The sequence below is a fragment of the Herpailurus yagouaroundi genome, unplaced genomic scaffold, assembly GCF_014898765.1.
Source record: "Herpailurus yagouaroundi ecotype Mexico unplaced genomic scaffold, PumYag 185, whole genome shotgun sequence".
NCBI classification, from domain to species: domain Eukaryota; kingdom Metazoa; phylum Chordata; class Mammalia; order Carnivora; family Felidae; genus Herpailurus; species Herpailurus yagouaroundi.
The window spans coordinates 11,494,403-11,514,510 of NW_024412416.1; the positions used below are offsets into that span (position 1 = coordinate 11,494,403).

A 20,108-nucleotide genomic window follows, 5' to 3' on the forward strand; every position below is an offset into this window, starting at 1 on the left:
CAGTCCTTTCCAGGCAGTTAAGATATTCCACACAGCTTCTTGAACAGGACCCTTTTCCCCAAACTCAGACCTCAAAGACCCTTTCATAAACCCGACCATCACTTCTGGGAAGTTACATTTCCTGATTTCAGGATTGTTACAATTAGTGCAAGAAAAAAAAATTTGGTAATTATCTAATTCCAGTAAAACTTAATGGGGCCCTTCCCAGGCTAATGGTTGGTGCAAAATGTAATTTGAGTTAAATTGTCTAAGGCTGGGGAAGCGAAAAATATTCGGCATGGGGGGCATTACCCCTTTGTGGGAGCCATATTTTCTAGGAGGCCTTTAGACCAAGGTAGGACTGGGTGGCGGGGGTGGGGGGTGTTGATTTTGCAAGGAGAGGGTATAAGAGCTGGGGAGAGGAAGCCCAGCCCAGAGTTAGAAGGGCGAGGGCCAAGGCAGGGTGGGCGCTGAGTCTGCCATTGTGGGTAGAGCCGCCACTCCCGCAAGAGCCCAGAGTTCTAGCCAAGGCTGTGTGACCTCAGGCAACTCGGGGAGCCCCTCCGGATCCACTCTCAGCTGTATCAGTGGTGACCAAGATGACCGCCCTGAGGGGGTGGTTTCTCACGGGCCGAGCACCTGGCCCTCAAATTGCAATCTGCATCTCCGCCGAAGTTGGCCTATCTTAGGTATCTTTTCTCTCCTCCCCTTCCCCCACCACCCCTCCTAATTCGTCAACTGCTGAAACATCTGCCTGGTTGAAACCGCCTCCTCGCCGAGGTCCCCAGGTGTAGGTCTTTGTGTCGCCAAAACTTTGCAAGGAAGCGAGGGCGCTGGACAAAGAGCGAGCGCGGGAGGGCGTCTGCCAGCCGTCTGGGGACGCCGGGCGGTGCGCGCTCTTCCCTGGGCTCCGCGCGGTACCCGGACGCCCGCGGTGCCCCGAGCCCAGCCTCCCTAGGCGGGGAGTGGCAGGTTCTGGCCACATCCCAGCGCCCTCGGGAGCTGAGAGAGGAACCAGGCGGGAGAAGCAAAGGCGGATGGCTGGACATTGGAGTTGACTAGGGTGGGAGGAGGCGAGCTGAGGCGCGGAGCAAAGCTGTCAAACTGCACTCAGAGCCCCGCGCGGGGCGGAGGAGGGAGGGGAGGGGAAGGGGAGGGAGGAGGAGGGGGGGGGGGGGAGGGGCGGGCAGGAGCGGAGAGGGAGCGAGCGGGCTCGCCGCGCCTGAGCAACCCCTGTCTGCCGCTGTCGCCGCCGCCGCCGCTGGCCCGCACTCGCCCGGAGCGCAGGGTGTCTGCCCCGCTGCGCGCCGCGCGCGGAGGCTCCGGCGCCCGCCGCTGCGCCCTCCAGCCCCCGCTCCTCGCGCCGGCCCGCGCGGGTCCCGGCGGGCGCGAACCCACCATGCAGCTGCAGTTCCGGAGCTGGATGCTGGCTGCGCTCACGCTGCTCGTGGTCTTCCTCATCTTCGCGGACATCTCGGAGATCGAAGAAGAAATCGGGTAAATAGCTGCGCCCAGGCCCGTGCGGAGCCCTGGCGGGATCTCTCCCACCCCGGTACTCCGCCCCCCACACCCGCTTTGTGTGCGCCGCGCCCCCCTAACGCTCAGCTGGAGAAGTGGGGGGGAGGTTTCGGCCCGGGGAGGCGGTGCCGGGGGACCGGGACGGTTTGGGGAGCGGAGGGTGGGGGGCGCGGCTGCCGTGGGGTGTCCCCAAGCGGGGAGCACGGGCAGCCTCCAGCTGGCCCGCGTCAGGGAGCAGACTCGCCCACCCTACCCCCCTTCCCTAGCTTGTCCGCGGGCGCTGTCGCCGGGTCGAGGGAGGGCGCCGGGGAGTGTCTGGGGTGGGCGGAGGGGCCGAGAGTGGAGGAGGCAGGAGTTTCTTTGTCTCCAGCTCGGCCGCTTTCTCGCCTTGGCAAAGTGGGCAGGGGGCGCGCGGGGAATCTCTGCGCTGGGGGAGGGGATCCCCGGGTCGGAGCGGAGGGCGGGGGCTCTGCACTGGCTCCCGGGAAGGGGAGTGTCCCCAGTACCCACGGACTGGCACACGATCCTCCCGCCGGCCCGGGAGCCCGGCGTTGGGGCGCCGGCTGGTACCGCTAGAGGCGGAGCGCTTGGGGCTGCGCTGAGACTCTCGCTGTCGCCTGGCTTTGGACGCTCAGCCAACCCCGCGGCGCCCCCTGCGCCCCCGGGTTCCCGTGCGCTCCCAACGCCGATACCGAGACCTTTCGAGAAAGTCTGTACCGTCGCCGGGGGGTCTTCGGGGGGCCCCAGGAGCGCTGTCTCTCCCCGGCTTTTCTGGGATCTCTCCAGAGGTGGGGAGGGACCACGAGCCCCTGCCCTTGGCGCGGGACTTCCAGGAGTGCGCACTTGCGGCTCGGGACGCACCCGCCGTGGGTCCGGGAGGCTGAGACTCGCGCCCCGCCCGGCCACCTCCCGCACGCTCCTCGCGGTCTCTGCTTCAGCGCCACAAAGAGCGTCCAACCCGCGGCGGGCAGGTGGGGAGGCAGCTAGGGTTCTGAGGGGCCCTGTGGAGAGCTTCCTGGCCCAGGGCAGGGAAAAGGTGAGGTCGCCGAGTGGGCAAAAGGTCCCCTCTTCTTTGGGGCTACGGCGGAGCCGGAGCCCTACTCGAGTCTGCGCCGCGCGCGCCCCCTCCTTTGTCCCATTTGTTGCCTTCATTATCACAGCGAGTTTAGGGCCCGCTATGCCGACACGTCCCTCAAAAGGGGAATGCCAGGATCCTAAGGCCCTAAGGACCCAGACCCCAGACACGGGGGAAGCGCCCACCTCCTACTCTCTCCTTTTCTCCCTGCCCCTTCCCATCTCAGGAACCCAAGAATTCCTTCTGTGAACTCCACAGCACTTCAAGAACCCCTCTGTCTGCCTCTTCTTCGTCCTCGGTTTCCCCAAGAGCTCCGCAAACTTTCACAAATACTGTTCAGTTAATACATGACGTGCTCCCAAGCGGAGATAGAGGAACACGCTACTTTCCGGAGCTGTTCGCCTCAAAAACCAGGGTCGGAAAGGAAATCAGGCAAGCCAAGTCTTGGGGTGATGGATGACCCGGTGGGGAGGGCCTTCCTCCCAGTTCTCCCTCTCTCCTCCCAGATGTGGGCTTGCGTGGCCCAAACCACTTGCTGACCTTGCCAGGTGAGAGGGACGGATCAGCAGCTGCCCATTGTTCTACTATAAAAACCGAAGGAGTGCTGCACTCATTCAGGCATCCCTGGCTTATCCATTCCCCAAACTTTTACTGAATAGCTTCTATATGCCAGGGACTTTTAATTTTTAAAACACAGTCAGGAAATCACTTTGCGCAGAATGCTGCACTTTCCTGCCAAATGCCTTATAGAGCCCCCACACCCCACATCAGGTTACTCCAACAGTGTATCCAGGAATAAGCCAGAAGGCCTGAGCTAAGAAGGACATTTGCATATATATTTAAAACCCAGGGCTTTTCTGCTATGTGTGTGCCCCTGGAGACCTGTTTCATTGAGAGGTTCCCTGTTTAGGCTGACACTGGGGAAAACTGTCAGACAGGTCAAATGTGTTATCTTCTGTGGCATTATCCTTCCTTCTTGGTGCCCCTGTCCTCAGGGTGACCCCTGGCTAGACCACTTGTGACCCAAGCTTGAGAATATCCTCCCACTTCAATCCCTCCCCCAGGCTGCCCCACAAGTGTTTAAGTGGAGTGGAGCCGTATCTAGGATTCGCCGTGACTGGAGGAAGAAGGACATGGAGCAGAAGACTAGAGTCCCAACAGGTCTGATATCTGCTTCAAAGCCAGGTTTCAAGCTCGGTCGTGTATATAACCCTTGGAAACAGCCCATCTTCGAGTAACCAGTAGGGGCTCAGTGGTTTAAGAGCCCTGGCACAGTGGCCAGTAAGGGGCGCCAGGAGTAGGGTTCTGTCTTCCTGGGGGACCTGGAATCACACTGAAGACCATGGTGCTATTATACCAGGCATGCCCACCCTTCCCCAACTTGACCTCCCCTATGCTAGGGGAGATGGAAAATTACCTGCCGGAGAAGACGATGGTTCTGTAAAAGGATGGCTGTTTCTGGAAGGCAGTGAAGAGAGGGGACCTTGTGATTTTGGTAGGAAGGAAAGAAGGAAGGAAGGGGAGGTAGGGAAGGGGAAGGGGAAGGGGAAGGGGAAGGGGAAGGGGAAGGGAAGGGAAGGGAAGGGAAGGGAAGGGAAGGGAAGGGAAGAAGGAAGGGAGGGAGGAAGCGAGGGAGGAAGGGAGGGAAGGAAGGAAAGAGGGAAGGAAGGAAGGAAGAGAGGGAGGGAGGGAGGGAGGGAGGAGAAAAAAAGGAAGGAAGACTTGTCTTTCTGGAGTAAATATTCAAAGGATTAAGGAATGAGAAGTGAACAAGGAAAGAGAACTGTATATGCATATCAGGTCGAAAAAACTGAGATACACTTTTCTTAAGTTCTCCATCCCCTTTCTTGTAAAATGAAGCTTCTGGTATGGTAGTCTCAGAGGTCCTGTCCTGCCCAAGTAATCGTATGATGGGTTATGAGGGGCAGGATTTTCTTCCCGAAGCTTTTTCTGAGAGACTTGTTTCTTTTCCTTGGTGATGGTTTTCAACTTCTAACTTGCGCACTTGTGAAAATGCCTCCCTGGGGCTGGAAGAGAAAAGGAAATGTAGAAAGATGAATTCTCTGCAAAGCACTCAAACAAAGAGCAAATTCAAATTCTACATCCAACGTTGGATGGGGCTTTGATAAAACAGCCCCCATGGATTCATGCCATGCCCCAATTTTTAGACCCAGTTGTAAGCTACAACGTTTTTCTGATTGTCCCCTGAGCTTTAGTCTTACATGTAACCCACAAGAGAGGAGCGTGAGGCACGGCTGTCTTGCCCACCATGGTGTCCCCAGAACCCAGCACACAGAGCATTCAATACACATCTATTGCACTGGCCCAGTGATGGCCATGCATGGCATCCTTGGGCAAAGCAGACACCCACACAGCCTTAGGATGGAAAGGAAGTGTGAGTTTCCCCCTAGGAAACCTCCTCCCTTTTTACAGTTAGGGTAAATTTGACCCTGAGAAGCAACTTCACCTATCCAACATCACACCCTGACCTGGTAAAGAGAGGCCAGGCCCGCACAGATCTCCATATTTGCAACCCAATCCCCTCCTCCCCAGAGGATCTCCCTGAACATAAAAGAGTCTCTGGTTTCAAAGGAGGTAACTGGCAATAATAATAGTCATCGTGATAATGGTGAAGATGAAGATGATGACGATCATTAGCATTTATTGATTTACTGAGTGCTTGCTAGGAGCCAAAGGCCATTCCAAGTGCTTCATAGATGTTAATACATGTTATCCTCATGGCCACCCAGTGGTCACCTCCCACTGGCAACAAGAGCTACTATTTGTTGAGTTCTGTTGTGTCAAACATGGGCTAATTGCTTTAAAGTACCACTTCACTCAATCCTTACTGAACCTCCTTAAGCTAGGTACTTGTGGCTGTCTCCAAATTATCAATGAGGAAACTGAGGCTCAGAGAGGTTTGGTGATCAAGCAAGGGACCCTAGTTCTGTGAGAAGCCAAAGCCTGTGCCCTTTTTTTTTTTTTAATTTTTATTTATTTTTGAGAGAGAGCGAGTGGGGGAAGGGCAGAGAAAGAAGGAGAGAGAGAGAGAGAGAGAGAGAGAGAGAGAGAGAGAGAGAGAATCCCTAGCAGGGTCCACACTGTCAGCACAGAGCCCCACGTGGGGCTCAACCTCAGAAACTATGAGATCAGGCCCTGAGCCAGAATCAAGAGTTGGATGCTTAACCAACTGAGCCACCCAGACACCCCACAGCCTGTGCTCTTGACCACCTTGCTAGACTGCCCTGCCCTGTGGGTTCTTTCCCCCTGTGCCAATAGTAGGGAGTGGGTCTCAGAACTTAACCCATTCCCCAGGGATCTTCCACAGGCCCAGAGATTTCCTGAGAGACTGGTCTGGCCTCAGAACCTTATAAAGAGGGAAGGTGAATAAAGAAGACTGTGGAGGGGCGCCTGGGTGGCGCAGTCGTTGAGCGTCCGACTTCAGCCAGGTCACGATCTCGCGGTCTGTGAGTTCGAGCCCCGCGTCAGGCTCTGGGCTGATGGCTCAGAGCCTGGAGCCTGTTTCCGATTCTGTGTCTCCCTCTCTCTCTGCCCCTCCCCCGTTCATGCTCTGTCTCTCTCTGTCCCAAAAATAAATAAACGTTGAAAAAAAAAAAAAAGACTATGGAAGCACTGAGCGCCTGTCTCCCCAAAATGCCCCATTGGTCTAGTCAAGTTCAGTAATGGCGCCATCCCCCTGGCTTGCCAGACAAGCTCCCATGCCATAGGCATGGGCATCCTAGACTCACAGCTGGGGCCTTGGCTAAAGCTTCCGGAGGGAAAACTCTCATCCCTCTGCAAATCTGATTCAGATGTCAATTGAAAGAGAATGCTGGCATCTATGTGCCATATGATTGGGCATCCAGGGGCCTGGAGCAGGGGTGATAGTAAAGATATTTAACAACGGGTCTATTGGAAGAGACATCCAACACCCTGGCCAGGGGTCCCAGTGCACCTCAGGGAGACATCAGACCATGTCTGGGGAAAGTAAAGGCAAGTTGGGGGGCAGGGGTGGGGTTCTACCTCTGGTCCTTGGCTGTGACCAGATCTGGGAGCAGGCAGCAACTGTGGCCGTCAGCCAAGGGTGAGGTGAGGTGCACCTTTTGGTGGTGGATGAGTCCAGGCTGATGTGAAAGAAAACAAGCTCTCCTCTTTGAACATTTGAAGTGCAGGCACTTTGTAAGAAGCATACATATTTGCTCAAGACGATACAATCTTTTTTTTTCATTCTTTCTTTCTTTTTTTTTTTTTTTGGAAGAAGCTCATTCTTCTCCCCAGTCATGGTGTACTTCCCTCACCTCGCGTAGAAATATGACTGGAGGGTAAAATAAGAGAGAAAGCTCTGGTTTTTAAGTCACTTGCTCCAAGTCCTCTTGCCAACTGTTCCTAGCATCAAATTTAAATTGTAAATACAGATCCGTCTTAGAAACCAATTCACCACTCAGGGCCTCTTTCCCCTTATAAAGCAGGGTTGCTAGGTTTTTAAAAATTATTTAGGTTTTACAAATTGGGGATGTTGTGAGTTGCCAATTATAAATACTTCTCAGAGAGAGTGGAATTCCAGAAGGGCTCTCATGGCTTTTAGCATGGTGTACAAGGTAATACATAATCTGGCCCCTGCCTCCCGTTTCAGCCTCCCTGGGTTCCAGCCATTCTGTTTTGCTTACAATTTCCCGGGATGAGCCATGCCTCCATGCCTCCATGCTTTTGCACATGTTCTTTCTCCTTTCTGGAAAAGCCTTCTTGCACATCCTAGCCCTCCTGAGTCCCACCCCACCCTATCCTTCCTTCCCCTGCCTCCGCTTTCAAGGCTGAGGTCTGGTATCAGTTCCTTTGTAAAGCATTTCCAGACCCCAGACCCTCCTTGAACAGTCCGCGGTAGCTGCCCCTCCTGTGTGTTCCCTTAGCATGCTGTCATGCCAGTATCCACGCCAATGAAGAGAGACTCGATTCTGTTTTAGTTCTCCCTGCCCCCAGGCCCCTGGTGATAAGCATATGGTCTAGTGCATAAAGCCCATAATATATTTTTTTGGATGAGCAAGTTCAGGCCCAGGACATGGCGAAAATAAGCTTTCAGTCTTTCTGCCCCCAAAGGTCTATACTAGTCTAATAACAAGTAAACACCCTCCACTTAGTCAGAAGGTCCTGCTTTTTCCGCCATATGCATCCAACATGGAGAGCACAGCCCTGTTAAGGGCATTGTTCATCATCTTAGAATGTTGGAGGCGGGCCAATGGAAAAGCCTTTCTAGTTTGTAAAAGAAGGAGACCTGGTGGTATGTTCAGAACTGCCAGTTCAGATAAAAACCATAGCTGTAGAGACCCACCTCCAAGCCTCTGTTTAGCTCTTTATCCTCCACTGAGCCCCTTCCAGCCCTGCCACTGCCCAGAGTGCCAGTGCCCCCAGACGTCGTCCTTTTGCCCGGAGAGAAAGTGCCAGCCCTTGTGCACCTGTATCACCTTAATGCTTCCATACGGGTGCTAAGAGCAGACTTCACTTAGAGCCAACTATTTCCTTCCAAGGGCTGATCCCCAGAGAGGATGCTGGAAGTTGCATGTTTGCAACATTGAGAGGGTAAGAGACGTGAGGTCAGGTCAATGTGTGTGATCTCCAAGACTTTTGTTATTAAGCATTTTTAACTGGTGTTCTGATTTTCAAACACTGAGCAAACCAGGGAATCGTGATGGATGGGTCAAGATTTGTGGCAGCTGTGTGGACCCTAGAGAAGCTCCAGAGATTCTGGAGGAAGTTCTGGAGACAGATGGAAAGACAGAATGAACATAAATGCCATGGTGGGGGGAGGGGGGCGCAGGAGGGGTGGACATATCAGGTGGCCATCTCCTACCAGGGGATGGGGTAGGTCCATTTGTCCAAGAGAAGCCCCAGGGTGAGACACTTGGGTGCCATCTGGGTCCAGGAAAACTGTCTCCTGTGTCTGAATGACTGCCGGTCTGGGGCTTCTCCTTAAGTGTTGAGATTACTCACTCTCCTGGGTGGCAGCTGGGTTGGTTTTAAATTCTCCCCAGTCGCCTGCAATTCGTCACTAGGCTAGGAAGCTGCCCGGTGTCCTGACGGGACCTGTTTGTCCCCGCGTTTTCTCGGCTTCAGCTGTCACAGACTTCACAGTGGCAAGGGGAACTGCTCCATCTGGGGAGAGAGCAGTGGCTGTGACGAGACATGTATCCTGGTGACATGCCAGCAGGAGCAGCCCTTCCGGACACTTGTCCACTTGGAATCCTGATTCGCTGCTCTTGGAAATCCAGCGTCCGCCTTGCGGGGTGGGTGTGGGTGTGAGGTCCTAAATTGCTTTGCTCTGCAAACAAGGAGGCTCTTGCTTTGACCCAGACTTTCCCCGAACACTTTTGTGTTCTTATTGGAGGAACATGGAGGCCCTCAGCCCTGCCTATAGCCCCTTTTTGAGGCTTAAAGTTTTTCCTTCCCCTCTAGCCTCTTAGTCAATGACTAGGGGGTCGAAATGATCCTTAGATCAGTGGTCCTGAAGGCTGATCTGCAGACGGGCAGTGATGTGAAAGGGAGAAGAGAAAGAAAAAAGAGAAAAAGCACAATGCATCCATGACAGTTATGTTCTTTTCAAGTTGCTCATCACCATTGCTGACAATGACTCTTCTTTGTTCAGAGATGACGTCCTTTTTTCTTTGGGGTATTCCTCCCTGAAAGAGGGTGTCAGTAGATAGTGATTGTGACAGTCTTCCTTAGCCAAAGAGGTTGATAACCCTATGACTCCCCAAGTCCCAATCTGGGGGAAACATTACCCGTCCCTGAAATCAAACATACTGGGGTCCGAGTTTGCCTTGAAAGGTAAAGGGAGGTGGTTGCTTCTGGAAGCATGGCTTCACTACTCACACATCTTTTCTGCTCAGAGGCTGAAGCCAACAGAGAATAACGCATCACCTGTGGGTGTCTGCTCTGCGCTGAATGATACTCTAGACCCATGAGCCTTCTTCACCCCTGTAGCCTTCCCAGAAGTCCTGTGAGGGCTGTGTTACTGCCTCATCCACAGATGAGGAAACTGAGGCACAGAGCAGTTAACCAACTTGGCCAAAGTCACACAGCCAGTAAGCTGTGCAGAGCTGGGATTTGAACCCAGGCTCCGGGAAACAAGGAGAACTATCCAGAAACGATGTGCTAAATAGCATCCAGTAGGGAAGCAGGCATGCTCCTGCTCCAAAGGCTAAAGCTGGGAAACACAAAGGTCTGTGGGAAGCACCAGTGCCAAAAGAGACCCGCAGGGCGGCGGGCCAGTGCCAAGGCCGGGACAGCATCCTGCAGCCTAAGGACCACTGCTGCGTCAAATCACCCTGTGGCACAACGGTGCTTCCGCTCTGCCTTCCGTCTTTCTGCCTCCCCCAGCCACCTGCTTGCCCCGCCGAGTCTCATCACATCGGCTCTGGAGCACGGCATTTGTTTGCCTGTCTCATTACCAGACAGACAGATACACACTGAAGGAAGAGAGAAACAACACAAATGATTAAGGCCTGGAGCAATTTTCTTCTGGGGAAAGACAGAAGGGCTGGGGCTTTCAGCTTCCTCAGGCCGGGTGGGGGCGGGGGGGGGGGTGCTGGCGAGAAAGGAAAGAAGCTGCCAGGGAAGGGGACAGGCTTCTGCCGGGAGGAGGTACCCACCCAAGGAGTCCCGTGGCCTGGGGGCTGCCTCTGGGCCCCCGTTCTGCCAAGAGCCCCACGGGTCACCCGCTGAAGCCTCACAACCACCCTCTTTGCCCGTTTGCAGAGGAGGAAGTGGAGGCCCGGAGAGGTTCCAGGATTTACTAAGGTCCCGCAGGTGGGGAAAGTGAGGAGCTGGGGTTCCAGGCCGGTTTGCCTGATTCCACGGCCCACGCAGGCTGCAGCCGCTTTTGTGCACGGCAACTACAAGGCGGCTGGTCCTGGTCTTCCAGCTCCCGAGGCTTCCTCTGTACACTCTGTGCCACACAGTTTGTACAGGGGACTGGGGACATCTGACACTGCACACTAGACTCACGGCAGGGGAGGTGAGCCTCCGAAACGCAGCGATGGCCTCTGCCCTTGGGCGCACCATTTCGGCAGATGCTGGGGGAAGGGGCAGCCGCGCTCAGACTCTGCCCGGTGAGGCGTGGGTGTGTGTCGCTAGTTACCCCTCTCCGATTTCAAGAACAAGAACATTGGCTGCACTCGGAGGAGCGATACCCAGGATTAATTCACACCTTCTCTCTCGGTAAATGCCACCGTGGCTTAAATAATGAAGGGAGGAGGCAGAAGATATCCAGAGAAAATGAGTTGGTAAATTCATCAGGCCAGTGGCTTTCATTTGCCGTTCTCCTGTGAGAAGCAAATCCTCTCCTATTGAACCTCTGCAGTTCCCAAAATTTGGGAATTGGTGCTAAGAGGACCCTGGGTGATGTCTGACTATACCCTGATGGGTAGATTTAGTTCCAAGGAGAAGCAAAGAGAAGGGCAAGAGGGAAACCTGCAATGGTGCCTCTATCCCGGCCCTGGGCAGGATGCCTCTCGTGCTGCTGTGCATGAGGACGGCATGCTGACAAACGGCCTTGCATGGGCCCGCGTGCTCCAGCCTTGGGGGTGGAACCAGCCAAAGCACCATGGCCCCTTCTCCAGCCTGCCTGGTGCTGCCCACCAAAGCTCCGACCTCTAGCAGTGTCAGAATAACTCACTTAGGTCTTCCCTGTAAATTTCTCTCAGCTGCCAACCTGAGGGTTACTGTGGGAACATTGAGGCTCTGGTCTCTTGAGAAACACTTACTGCCTGTGTGACCGCAGGCGGGTGCCCTCACCTCTCTGAGCTCCACTTTCCTAATCTAAATAATGGGGTCAATAATATCCAACTCACCGTGTTCTGAGGATTAAATAAAACACGGACTATGGGAATGAAAAATAGTGCAGCCGTTATGGAAATCAGGACGGTGGTTCCTCAAAAAATTAAAAATAGAATTATCGTACGATCCGGCAATTCCACGTCTGGGCGTCTACCCCAAAGAATTGAAAGCAGGGGCCTGGACAGGTATTTTATATTCCTATGTTCACAGCAGTATTATTTACGGTGGCCAAAAGATGTCCATGGGTGGATGATAGGATAAGTAAAATGTGGCATATACGTACAACGGGATATTACTCAACCTTAAAAAGGAAGAAAACAACGTGGATGAGCTTTGAGGACATGATGCTCAATGAAATAAGTCAGTCACAAAAAGACAAATAGTGTATGATTCCACTTACAGGAGGGGCCTAGAGTCGTCAAATACATCCAGACAGGAAGTAGCAAGGTGGTGGCCTGGGGCTGGGGGAGGAGGGAGCTCCTATTTAATGGGTACAGAGTTTCAGTTTTGCAAGACGAGGAGAACTCTGGAGACTGGTTTTACAACCACGAGAATGTACTTAGCGCTACTGAACTGTGCAGTTAAAAATGGTTAAGATGGTGAATTTTATGTTATGCGCACTTTACCACAATTAAAAACACACATACAGATGCGAGCCGCCGAAAGAGTGTCTGGCAGGTGCTCAACACCCATTGATTTATTTTAAGAGGGTAGTTACGATATTAACCGAGCAACATCAATGGGAACGTGCTTTAGTTCAAAAAATAATATAGTGACTAAAAGCGTGGTGCGGAGGAAGTAGAGGGCGAAAAAGAAGAAGGGATGTCGACGTAGATTTACAGAAATACAAACCGGTGTTTGTTATATTTGGACACGCTTGCTGCAGGTGAGCAAATACCCAACACCTGGGATTTAGGATTGTGGAAAGTGCAAACGCATAATGTTTGTGTGTGTGGCGTTCTGTAAATACTTGTTGGTCTGCCTGCCTGTCTCCATTCAGTGGAGGAGCCCATGAGGTCTCGTAAAAGCCCAAGCCACATGTAAGGCACCAAATGGTGGGGGAAGACAGTAGGGCGGTGGACAGCCAACTCATCCTCCCTAGCAGAACTAGGTCCCTAGCTGCCCCTTTCCTTACCACCTGCATTGGGGTCGCCTGATCTAGTGTTTGGGGGTCAACAGTGAATCTGAAAACAGAAAAGAGCCCCCACATGCTAATGCCCAGAGATTTGGCTCTTTCTGGCCTAGGAAGGGCTGAGATACAGCTGTCTCTTCCCTTTTAGGCTCAGGCCACATGGTTCCCATAGCACAAGAGGAATGAGCAAGTGCTGTGGGTGGATTCCAGGGACGGGAAGTGCCAGAGCTGTGGCTCAGCATCACATGAGGGTGTAAGAACACACACACATTGCTAGCCCCACCCCGGAGGTTCTGATTCAGCAGGTCCCGAGTGCGGTCTGAGAATCCAAATCTCGAACAAGTCCCAAGGACCCTTGGTCCTTCCAGGCACCATCCTTTGAGAACCACTGGGCTAGAGGCTTGTCACTCAAAGGGCAGGCCTCAGACCAGCCACATGGCATCCTCTGGAGTTTTGGTGAAAATGAAAAATCTCAGGCCTCACCCCAGACCCAGACTTAACGAAATGGAATCTGCATTGTAACAAGACCCCAGGTAACTTGTGTATACACTCCCTCCATTGGTGGGAATAGTTGGTTTCTGCAGAGTCCCAGCCCAAGGCAGTGATGTAGGCCCATGAGACAAGGGGAAACCTGTCTGAGGATCCCTGTTACCCATCACAAAGTTGGCCTAGAGTTCTGTTCAAATGGATGTCAAAAGACATTAATCATAATTATAGCCACTTGCTGGATGCCTGTGTATGCACCGGGAGCCTTTCATACATTGTTTCACACATTGATTATAAAGCCCCTGCAAAACCCACTTTATGGAGAGGTAAACTGAGACTGAGATTAAGTAACTACTTACTAAACACAAAAAAAAAGAACTGAATTTTCTCAAGGTCTAGCTGGCCATTTCCCAGGTGCTGGCAATTTAGCCCTAGAGATTAACCTGCTTCTCTCTCTTTGACCATCTCCCAGATGAGGCAAGGCAAGGAGAAATGCTAATCAAGTATTTAACTGGCTTACTAAATCAGTTTTTAAGGAGGCTGCGGCCGGTCTGTACCAGAAACAACTTTGACCCAGGCCTAGAGCACGTGATTGAAATTTCTGGAGAAGCTGGACAGCAGAGCACTCCTCGACTGGATCATTAGGCCCCCTCATGACTTGACTGAGAGGTGGTCATTCACACAGCAAATGGCACTCCCTTTACAGTTGGCATATACAATAACGCTCCCCTAGAGTTCTTGGGGTTCCCGAGTGTTTTTGGTGACCTGCCCAGCCTACAGTCTCATTCCAATCTGTGCTCTGTTCTGGAAAGCAGAAGATTTGAGGGAGGAGGCCTCTGGGGGCGATCTAAGACAAGTATAATGGAGCCTTTTAGAACCAACCTGCTCCTTCAGGTAAAGACAGCCTCTGGGCAGGTCGGTAGCAGAGAATTTAACTGCGTTTACTTTTGCCGTTAGTTTCTACTCGGGGCAAGGGATATTGGTATTCTATTTATGGCAGTGATATAAAGATTCCTTTTGTGATAAACTCATTTAAATTTTTAAGCGAGTCATTGCAAAGTAAAGTATTAAGTCAATAATGTGGAGCTGGCAGAACACGTGAAGGTGGGTCCAGAAAACAATTGACGTCTATGCAGCAACCACGTGCTAAGCCTTACTTCTTCCCCCTGGTCACTATCTGCCCCTTTGGTAGCAAACCTTCGACAACTCCTTGCAAAATTCCTGTAGAGAAGAAGTGAGTTTCGTCTTCCCAGAAAAGTACCTAGTGACAGATACATTTTCTCACTGTGCCTGGGAAACTGCCCAGCGTGCAGATAAGGAATGGTCCGATGAAACAATCTTGTGAATGACTCAAAAGACAAGGACAATTTCGACTCGAGAGACCTCCCCACCCCCAGCAATGCCACTAGGTTAGACCCCTATCTTGCCGTCTGAGGGCATGCTCTCCTGCTTTTTTGCACAATCCCTTGGGCTTTATGGGTCTTGTGTGTCTTGCATGGTATCTTTCTTGCCTGCTAGACAGTAGCCCGAGGAAGGCTGGGACCATTTCAGACCTGGGCTCCATGGTACTTCCAGCTCCCTGCAGGGTGCCTGGCAGAGAGTAAGTGCTGGGTTGGAGAGACAAAGAAGGAAAGGAGGGAATTAGCTCCTTGGGGTTCAGAAAGGCCCCTGACATCGACATCCTGAGATCATGTATATGTTTCTCTCCATGGCCAGAGGTGAGAAATGTATTGAGTTATATGAGCCCCTGCCATAGAACTGTCTTCTGTGAAATCCTTAGAGTTCTATCTTATTTATAGATGAAGCCCCACTTTCCTTCTTCCTGATTCCATGAAGAAAGACCAGCCCCCTGCTAAAGTATTCCTTGCAGGGTAATTCACGGTTCTATACCGGCTCCGTGGCCTGGTACACAGAAGCCAGAGGACTGGAGGGATGTGGCCAGAATCGGGAATCAGACAGGCTGGCTCCTGGCAGGCTGAGATTAAGCTGATAAAGAAGGAGATTAATAAGGGTCTGCAACCTCTTCCATCCTGTAGCATCAAGGAGGGTTTTTAAATCAGTGCTGGTCCGACTGGCTTAATGGTACCTAATCTTACCTTTTGAAGCTGGAACGTTTGGGAGTTGAGATCAATTGAGAGAAAATAAAGTAAAACGTGTTGACTTTTGGATTTCTTAGTCTTCATCAGAGTCCCATTGTGTAGCGTTGTTTTTATTTTCTGTCTTGGAAACAGGCGGAGATTAGCCGCAGAGAGGGTCGTTCAGCCTGGACAAGGCAGTGGTCTGTTTACTTTTGTTTTCATCTGCCACAAGATGATCTCCGTGAGGGAAGGATCCGTTTCTGTCCCGTTCACCAGTGTGTCTCAAGTGCAGGGCACACGGTACAGGCTCGAGTGTCAGTTTCTCACATGCAACATTTCAGTGTAACCAGGGCATGCTATGCGCCACGGGCCAGTCTGCTGGAAAAGTCCATCTGCTCCCGATGCGGGGCCGGGGCAGAAACAGCAGCCTTACTAGGCGTTCACGGTGCCCCTGGAGAAAAGCCCCGGGAAGCTCCTTGGTGCCTACTTTTCTGTGACAGTGACCATGAGCTCCGTGCAGTCATCACAAAGCTCTGTGAGTAAAATGCATCCGACTCAGTGTATACAGGTGCTCACAAGCCCTCTGTTGGATGCTGGCACCGTGCAAAGCTGAACCCAGTACAGAGAAAGGACTCAAGGCGTTTGTGGTGTGACGGGGCAGAGAATCCTTAGGGGTTGATGACAGGCGTGTCTGGAGTGAGCAACAATTTGGAGACAGGGCTTTGGTTGTGGATTCGCCACCACTGGGCCGTTACCTTAACGGCAGGCCCTAAGCTTTCTGGGCCTCAGTTTCCCCATCTGTACAATGAACATTCGATGAACTCACACATCACAACTGGGTGCCTCCCTGGATGAGCTTCCCTGCTGGATGGAGTCCAGACTCCCCGGAAATAGCAAATCCTTTTGCTATGCCTCTGAATTCCTTGCCCTGAAATTTTAGAGCGGGGCAGTAATAGGTGCTGGTCTATTTTCACCCACCATCTGCTCTACATTAAATAGAATAAAAAGGCCACTGTCAGAGCGGGCAAGCTAACACACTGAGCACCTGCCACACGCGAGGCATTGCAGTAGACACTTTCACATCTCAACGAAGCGCCTTGATAAACTTGCAAGAGAGGTGCAGCAGCATTGTTGTTTCCCACCTTCCAGCACCACTTGGAGACTCGTTCTATTATGGCAGGATTGGCATTCCAGATAAATTATGCTCAATATTCCATGTTTCAGAAAAGCGCCTGAGTGTGTGTAATAAAATACGAAAAAGCTATTATCGAACATAGCTAGGTTGGCGGATTTGAAAAGCCTTCTTCCTTTGGTTTTCAGGAAGATTCATCGTCACCAACCAATCTCTCGGGTGTGCAACGGCAGAGCCTGTCCTCAGCAGTGAGCCCTGCCTTGTAATAAAAATGAAAGTGACATTATTATGCTAACGGTACTGATGATTCGTACTATAGGAGTTCCAAAGAGGGAGTCCCCACCAAGGGCTGGGGACAAGGTAGACATTTTCTAGAGGAGACAGGATCAGGGTGGGACTTACAGGAAGGGTCCAAGGACTTAGCTGGAAAAAAAAAATGAAGGTGGTGATCCAGATGGGGAAAATGGCCCAAGGCAAAGAAGGTATGAGTGACAGCAAGGGGCTTGGCTGGAGTGAAGGCTTCTGGGTGCCTGGAGGTGGAGGGAAATATGCCAGGTCAGAGGGTTCAGAGCCAAGCTGTCTGTGCTGAGGAACTCACACTTGGTTCTTTGGGGAGTCACTTCAGGTTAAGCTGGGGTCCAAAGACCTCTAAAGAGTCTGTGATGGATCTCAGGAGATCTGTGAACCTCCTGAAATTGTAGGCATTTTTCTGGGCAAAGGATACATGTATTTTAAAGGATTCTCAAAGGGATCCACAAAACTGAAGACAAGATGCTATGGACAGTGGGGACCCCTGAAAGGTTTTGAACAGGAGTGTGCAGAGAATATGTGAGTTGCTCAGAAGGGGACAGGCTGGGGAGACCAGTCAGGTCATCTACAGGAGCAGCTTGGAGGGTGTGGGGTGTGGTCATGTCAATGGAAAGGAAGACAGAGTTAGGGCATCTTGGTACAGAGAAGAAGTGACAGCACTTTGGGGACCATCAGTGGTGGCCGGGACAATGGCTTGGTCTTAAACATCATGGTTTTAACAAGATGGAGTGTATCTATGTGGGAATGAAGACATTTAAAAATAACTGAATCACCAATTATTGGAGCACAGGGACAAAAGGCCAGGTGGTCCATTCTCCTTTATGTTTCAAGTATGGCCACAAAGGCGCTGAGATGGTGAGAGATTGTCCGTGGTCACCGAGATGGTGAGCAACAGGGGACCAATCCATGAGAGAATTATATTCAGGAGGGAGGTCATGGAAGATGGAGATGGAAATTGGAAGCCATTTGTAGGGAGACGTTGACTGAAGCCACGAGTAGAGATGAAATCCCTAAAGTAGCAGAGACCCTAGGATTAAGCCTTGGCCATTGCCCTCATTTAGAGGGTGGGAAGGAGAGGCCAAGACAGCAAAGGCCATGGAGAAGGATGGGCAGAAAGATGAGAGGGGAACCAAAGGAAAGGCAGTGAGCAAGAGAGGTGAGTGCTCCTGGCAGGAGGACCACAGGAATGAGTGTCTCGGCTGTTGTCAGGCCCCTGGTGACCTGTGAGACAATGATGAGGTGGAAGGAGAGTTCGAATCACGGGAATCTACCCCCAAAACCAACAGCACACTGTACGCACTGTATGTCAGCCAATTTGACAATAAATTATATTATATTCAAAACAAAACAAAACAAAACAAAAAGAGGTCCCTGATCAAAGGAGCAGTGATCACAGTCTGGCCGTGCCAGAGGTTTGAGAAGGAAGGAGAAGCAGGTCAGGGGCGGGGAGACCAGGCAGGAGGACACTATTTTACAAAGGGAAGAATGCGTTTGTAAAAATAAGGCAGAGAAACCAGGGGTGGAAGGAGGAACGGGAGGTTCTACGTTAAGGCCACAATGTTGAGGTGAAAACAGGCCCAGTATCAGAGGTGGCGAGGAGGAGGGGGGTGGGAATGAAGGTTCAGAGACCATATTCTGGAGTGGGGAGAGTGTAGAAACATGAATTTTAAAGGAGAGAAGGGGCGCCTGGGCGGCTCAGTCGGTTAAGCGTCCGACTTCGGCTCAGGTCATGATCTCACGGTTCGTGAGCTCGAGCCCCGCGTCGGGTTCTGTGCTGATGGCTCAGAGCCTGGAGCCTGTTTCAGATTCTGTGTCTCCCTCTCTCTCTGCCCCTCCCCCACTCGCACTCTGCCTCTCTCTCTCTCTCCCTCTCTCTCTCTCTCTCTCTCTCTCAAAAATAAATAAAGATTTTTAAAAAATTAAAGGAGGGAAGATTTGGGATCCACTGACCCATCAGGAGCTTCTTGCCTGCATGCTCTGGCCTCAGCTGACCCCTCTGCCTGGGGCTCTTCCCACAGTCCTTGGCAAGGCTGGCTCCTCATCAGATTCTAGGATTCTGACAAAATGCGGCTCCTTCAATAGCTCTTCCCCAACCACTGCCGAGTCGCCCCCCAGTCCACAGGCTCACCACTCCCCCTGTTTTGTTCTCAGGGCCACTCTTCCTTTGCTGGGGCATTTGCTTTCCTCGGGTGTGTATGTGTGCAATTCCCATCTCCAAATGGAGATGCTAAGCACCTTCAAACGGGGAGCTCCCTGTCTATCCCCACTGTGCCCCCAGGGCCCAGCTCAGGAGCCTGTCACATAGTAGGTGTTCAGTAAGTGCATGCTCATTGGCACAAAATGACAGGAAGGCAGAGGAATTCAGCCGTGACCAACCTCTCCTCTCTGAAAAGTTTTAACGAGAACAATAATAAAATAAAACAAAGCATCTGCCAAGCTGTTTGTATGTATTCACCATCTCAGTGACTCTTCAGAGTTTACTCCCTTGAAGGAGTGAGGAGGCTCAGTCTTAAATACTCTGCTTGTGAAGGCGGAGCTAGGGAATCACCCTAAAGCCTGTGTTCTTTTGCTATTCATTTTTTGACAGCATTGGATCAAAGAAGCCTTTCTGTCAAAAAAAGAAAAAAAAAATGCCAGGCGGTGGTAGGTGCCCTGTCCCCACTCCTCCCCATTCCAAACATGCCATACAAAACCCTTCACATGCCGGGGTGTTTTACCAGAGCATGAAAAGGGTTACATTCCCCATCCACTTGTCAGTCCGCTCTGGTCACATGGAGAGGAATTCTCTTTGCCTGTGGATTATTCTCAACTCCAGGGAGGGGCAGACTAGCCCCTCCCCCTCCACTTCACCCTAGCTTCTTCCCTGGCATATTCCATGGGAATTTGGTGGCAGGAGAAGTGGGGAGAGGGTAGTGCTCTCAAGCAGCCCCGGTACAAAGCCCAAAATTGTACCTTGAACCACTGTTCCCAGAGCACCATGCACAGCCACCAGCCCAGACGCTGGAGGCAGACAGGCCTGTGACTGTGATGCTCCCAGGCCCCAATCTCCCCCTCTGGAAGTCTGGACTGAGGCTCAGGGCAAGAGGAAAAGCAAAGGAGGGGCTAGTTTCTAGTGCAGCGTTGCACCTCTCATTTGCGCATATTCACAACAGACACCAGGCACAGCCTGAACTCCCTGAAAAGCTGCTAGAAACATTCCATGCATGAGGGCCAAAGCCTTCTAGAATGAAAGGGTAGGAATCCAGTCGGATGGACAGTCCCAGACCCCTGCGCGCACACCCGTTATAGGACTTGGCTTCATGCTTCCTCCTCTCCACTCTGCCCGGTGACGTTTTTTGGGCATCTGTCTGGAGTCAGGTGTAGTGCCCCAGGTACAACGACTGCCTGGCCCTGCTCTCTGGATTCTCTTCTGGGTTTGTTCCGGTCACACTAAGCCCCAGTTTGGACTCCACTCAGGCTTTGCCAGGCTTTACCTGCCCCCTCACCCCAGCCCCTTACACCACGTTCCTGATTTGGAGACAATCTGTCAGACAAAGCCGGGTTCAGACCCTGCCTCCAGCCCCTCCTTGC

At 52.1% G+C, this 20,108-nt stretch overlaps 1 protein-coding gene across 2 annotated transcripts in view; it reads left to right on the plus strand.

Annotated features, from left to right (window-relative positions):
* The first annotated feature begins 1,184 nt into the window (after nucleotides 1-1,184).
* ST8SIA2 (ST8 alpha-N-acetyl-neuraminide alpha-2,8-sialyltransferase 2) overlaps nucleotides 1,185-20,108 on the plus strand; it is a 67,103-nt gene continuing 48,179 nt past the window's right edge. The window contains exon 1 of one of the 2 annotated variants that reach the window (XM_040493745.1): nucleotides 1,185-1,476. In XM_040493745.1, the coding sequence (XP_040349679.1) occupies nucleotides 1,379-1,476 (98 nt within the window). In that variant the 5' untranslated portion in view covers nucleotides 1,185-1,378. The remainder of the gene's footprint in view (nucleotides 1,477-20,108) is intronic. The other variant, XM_040493743.1, reaches the window with a different exon arrangement.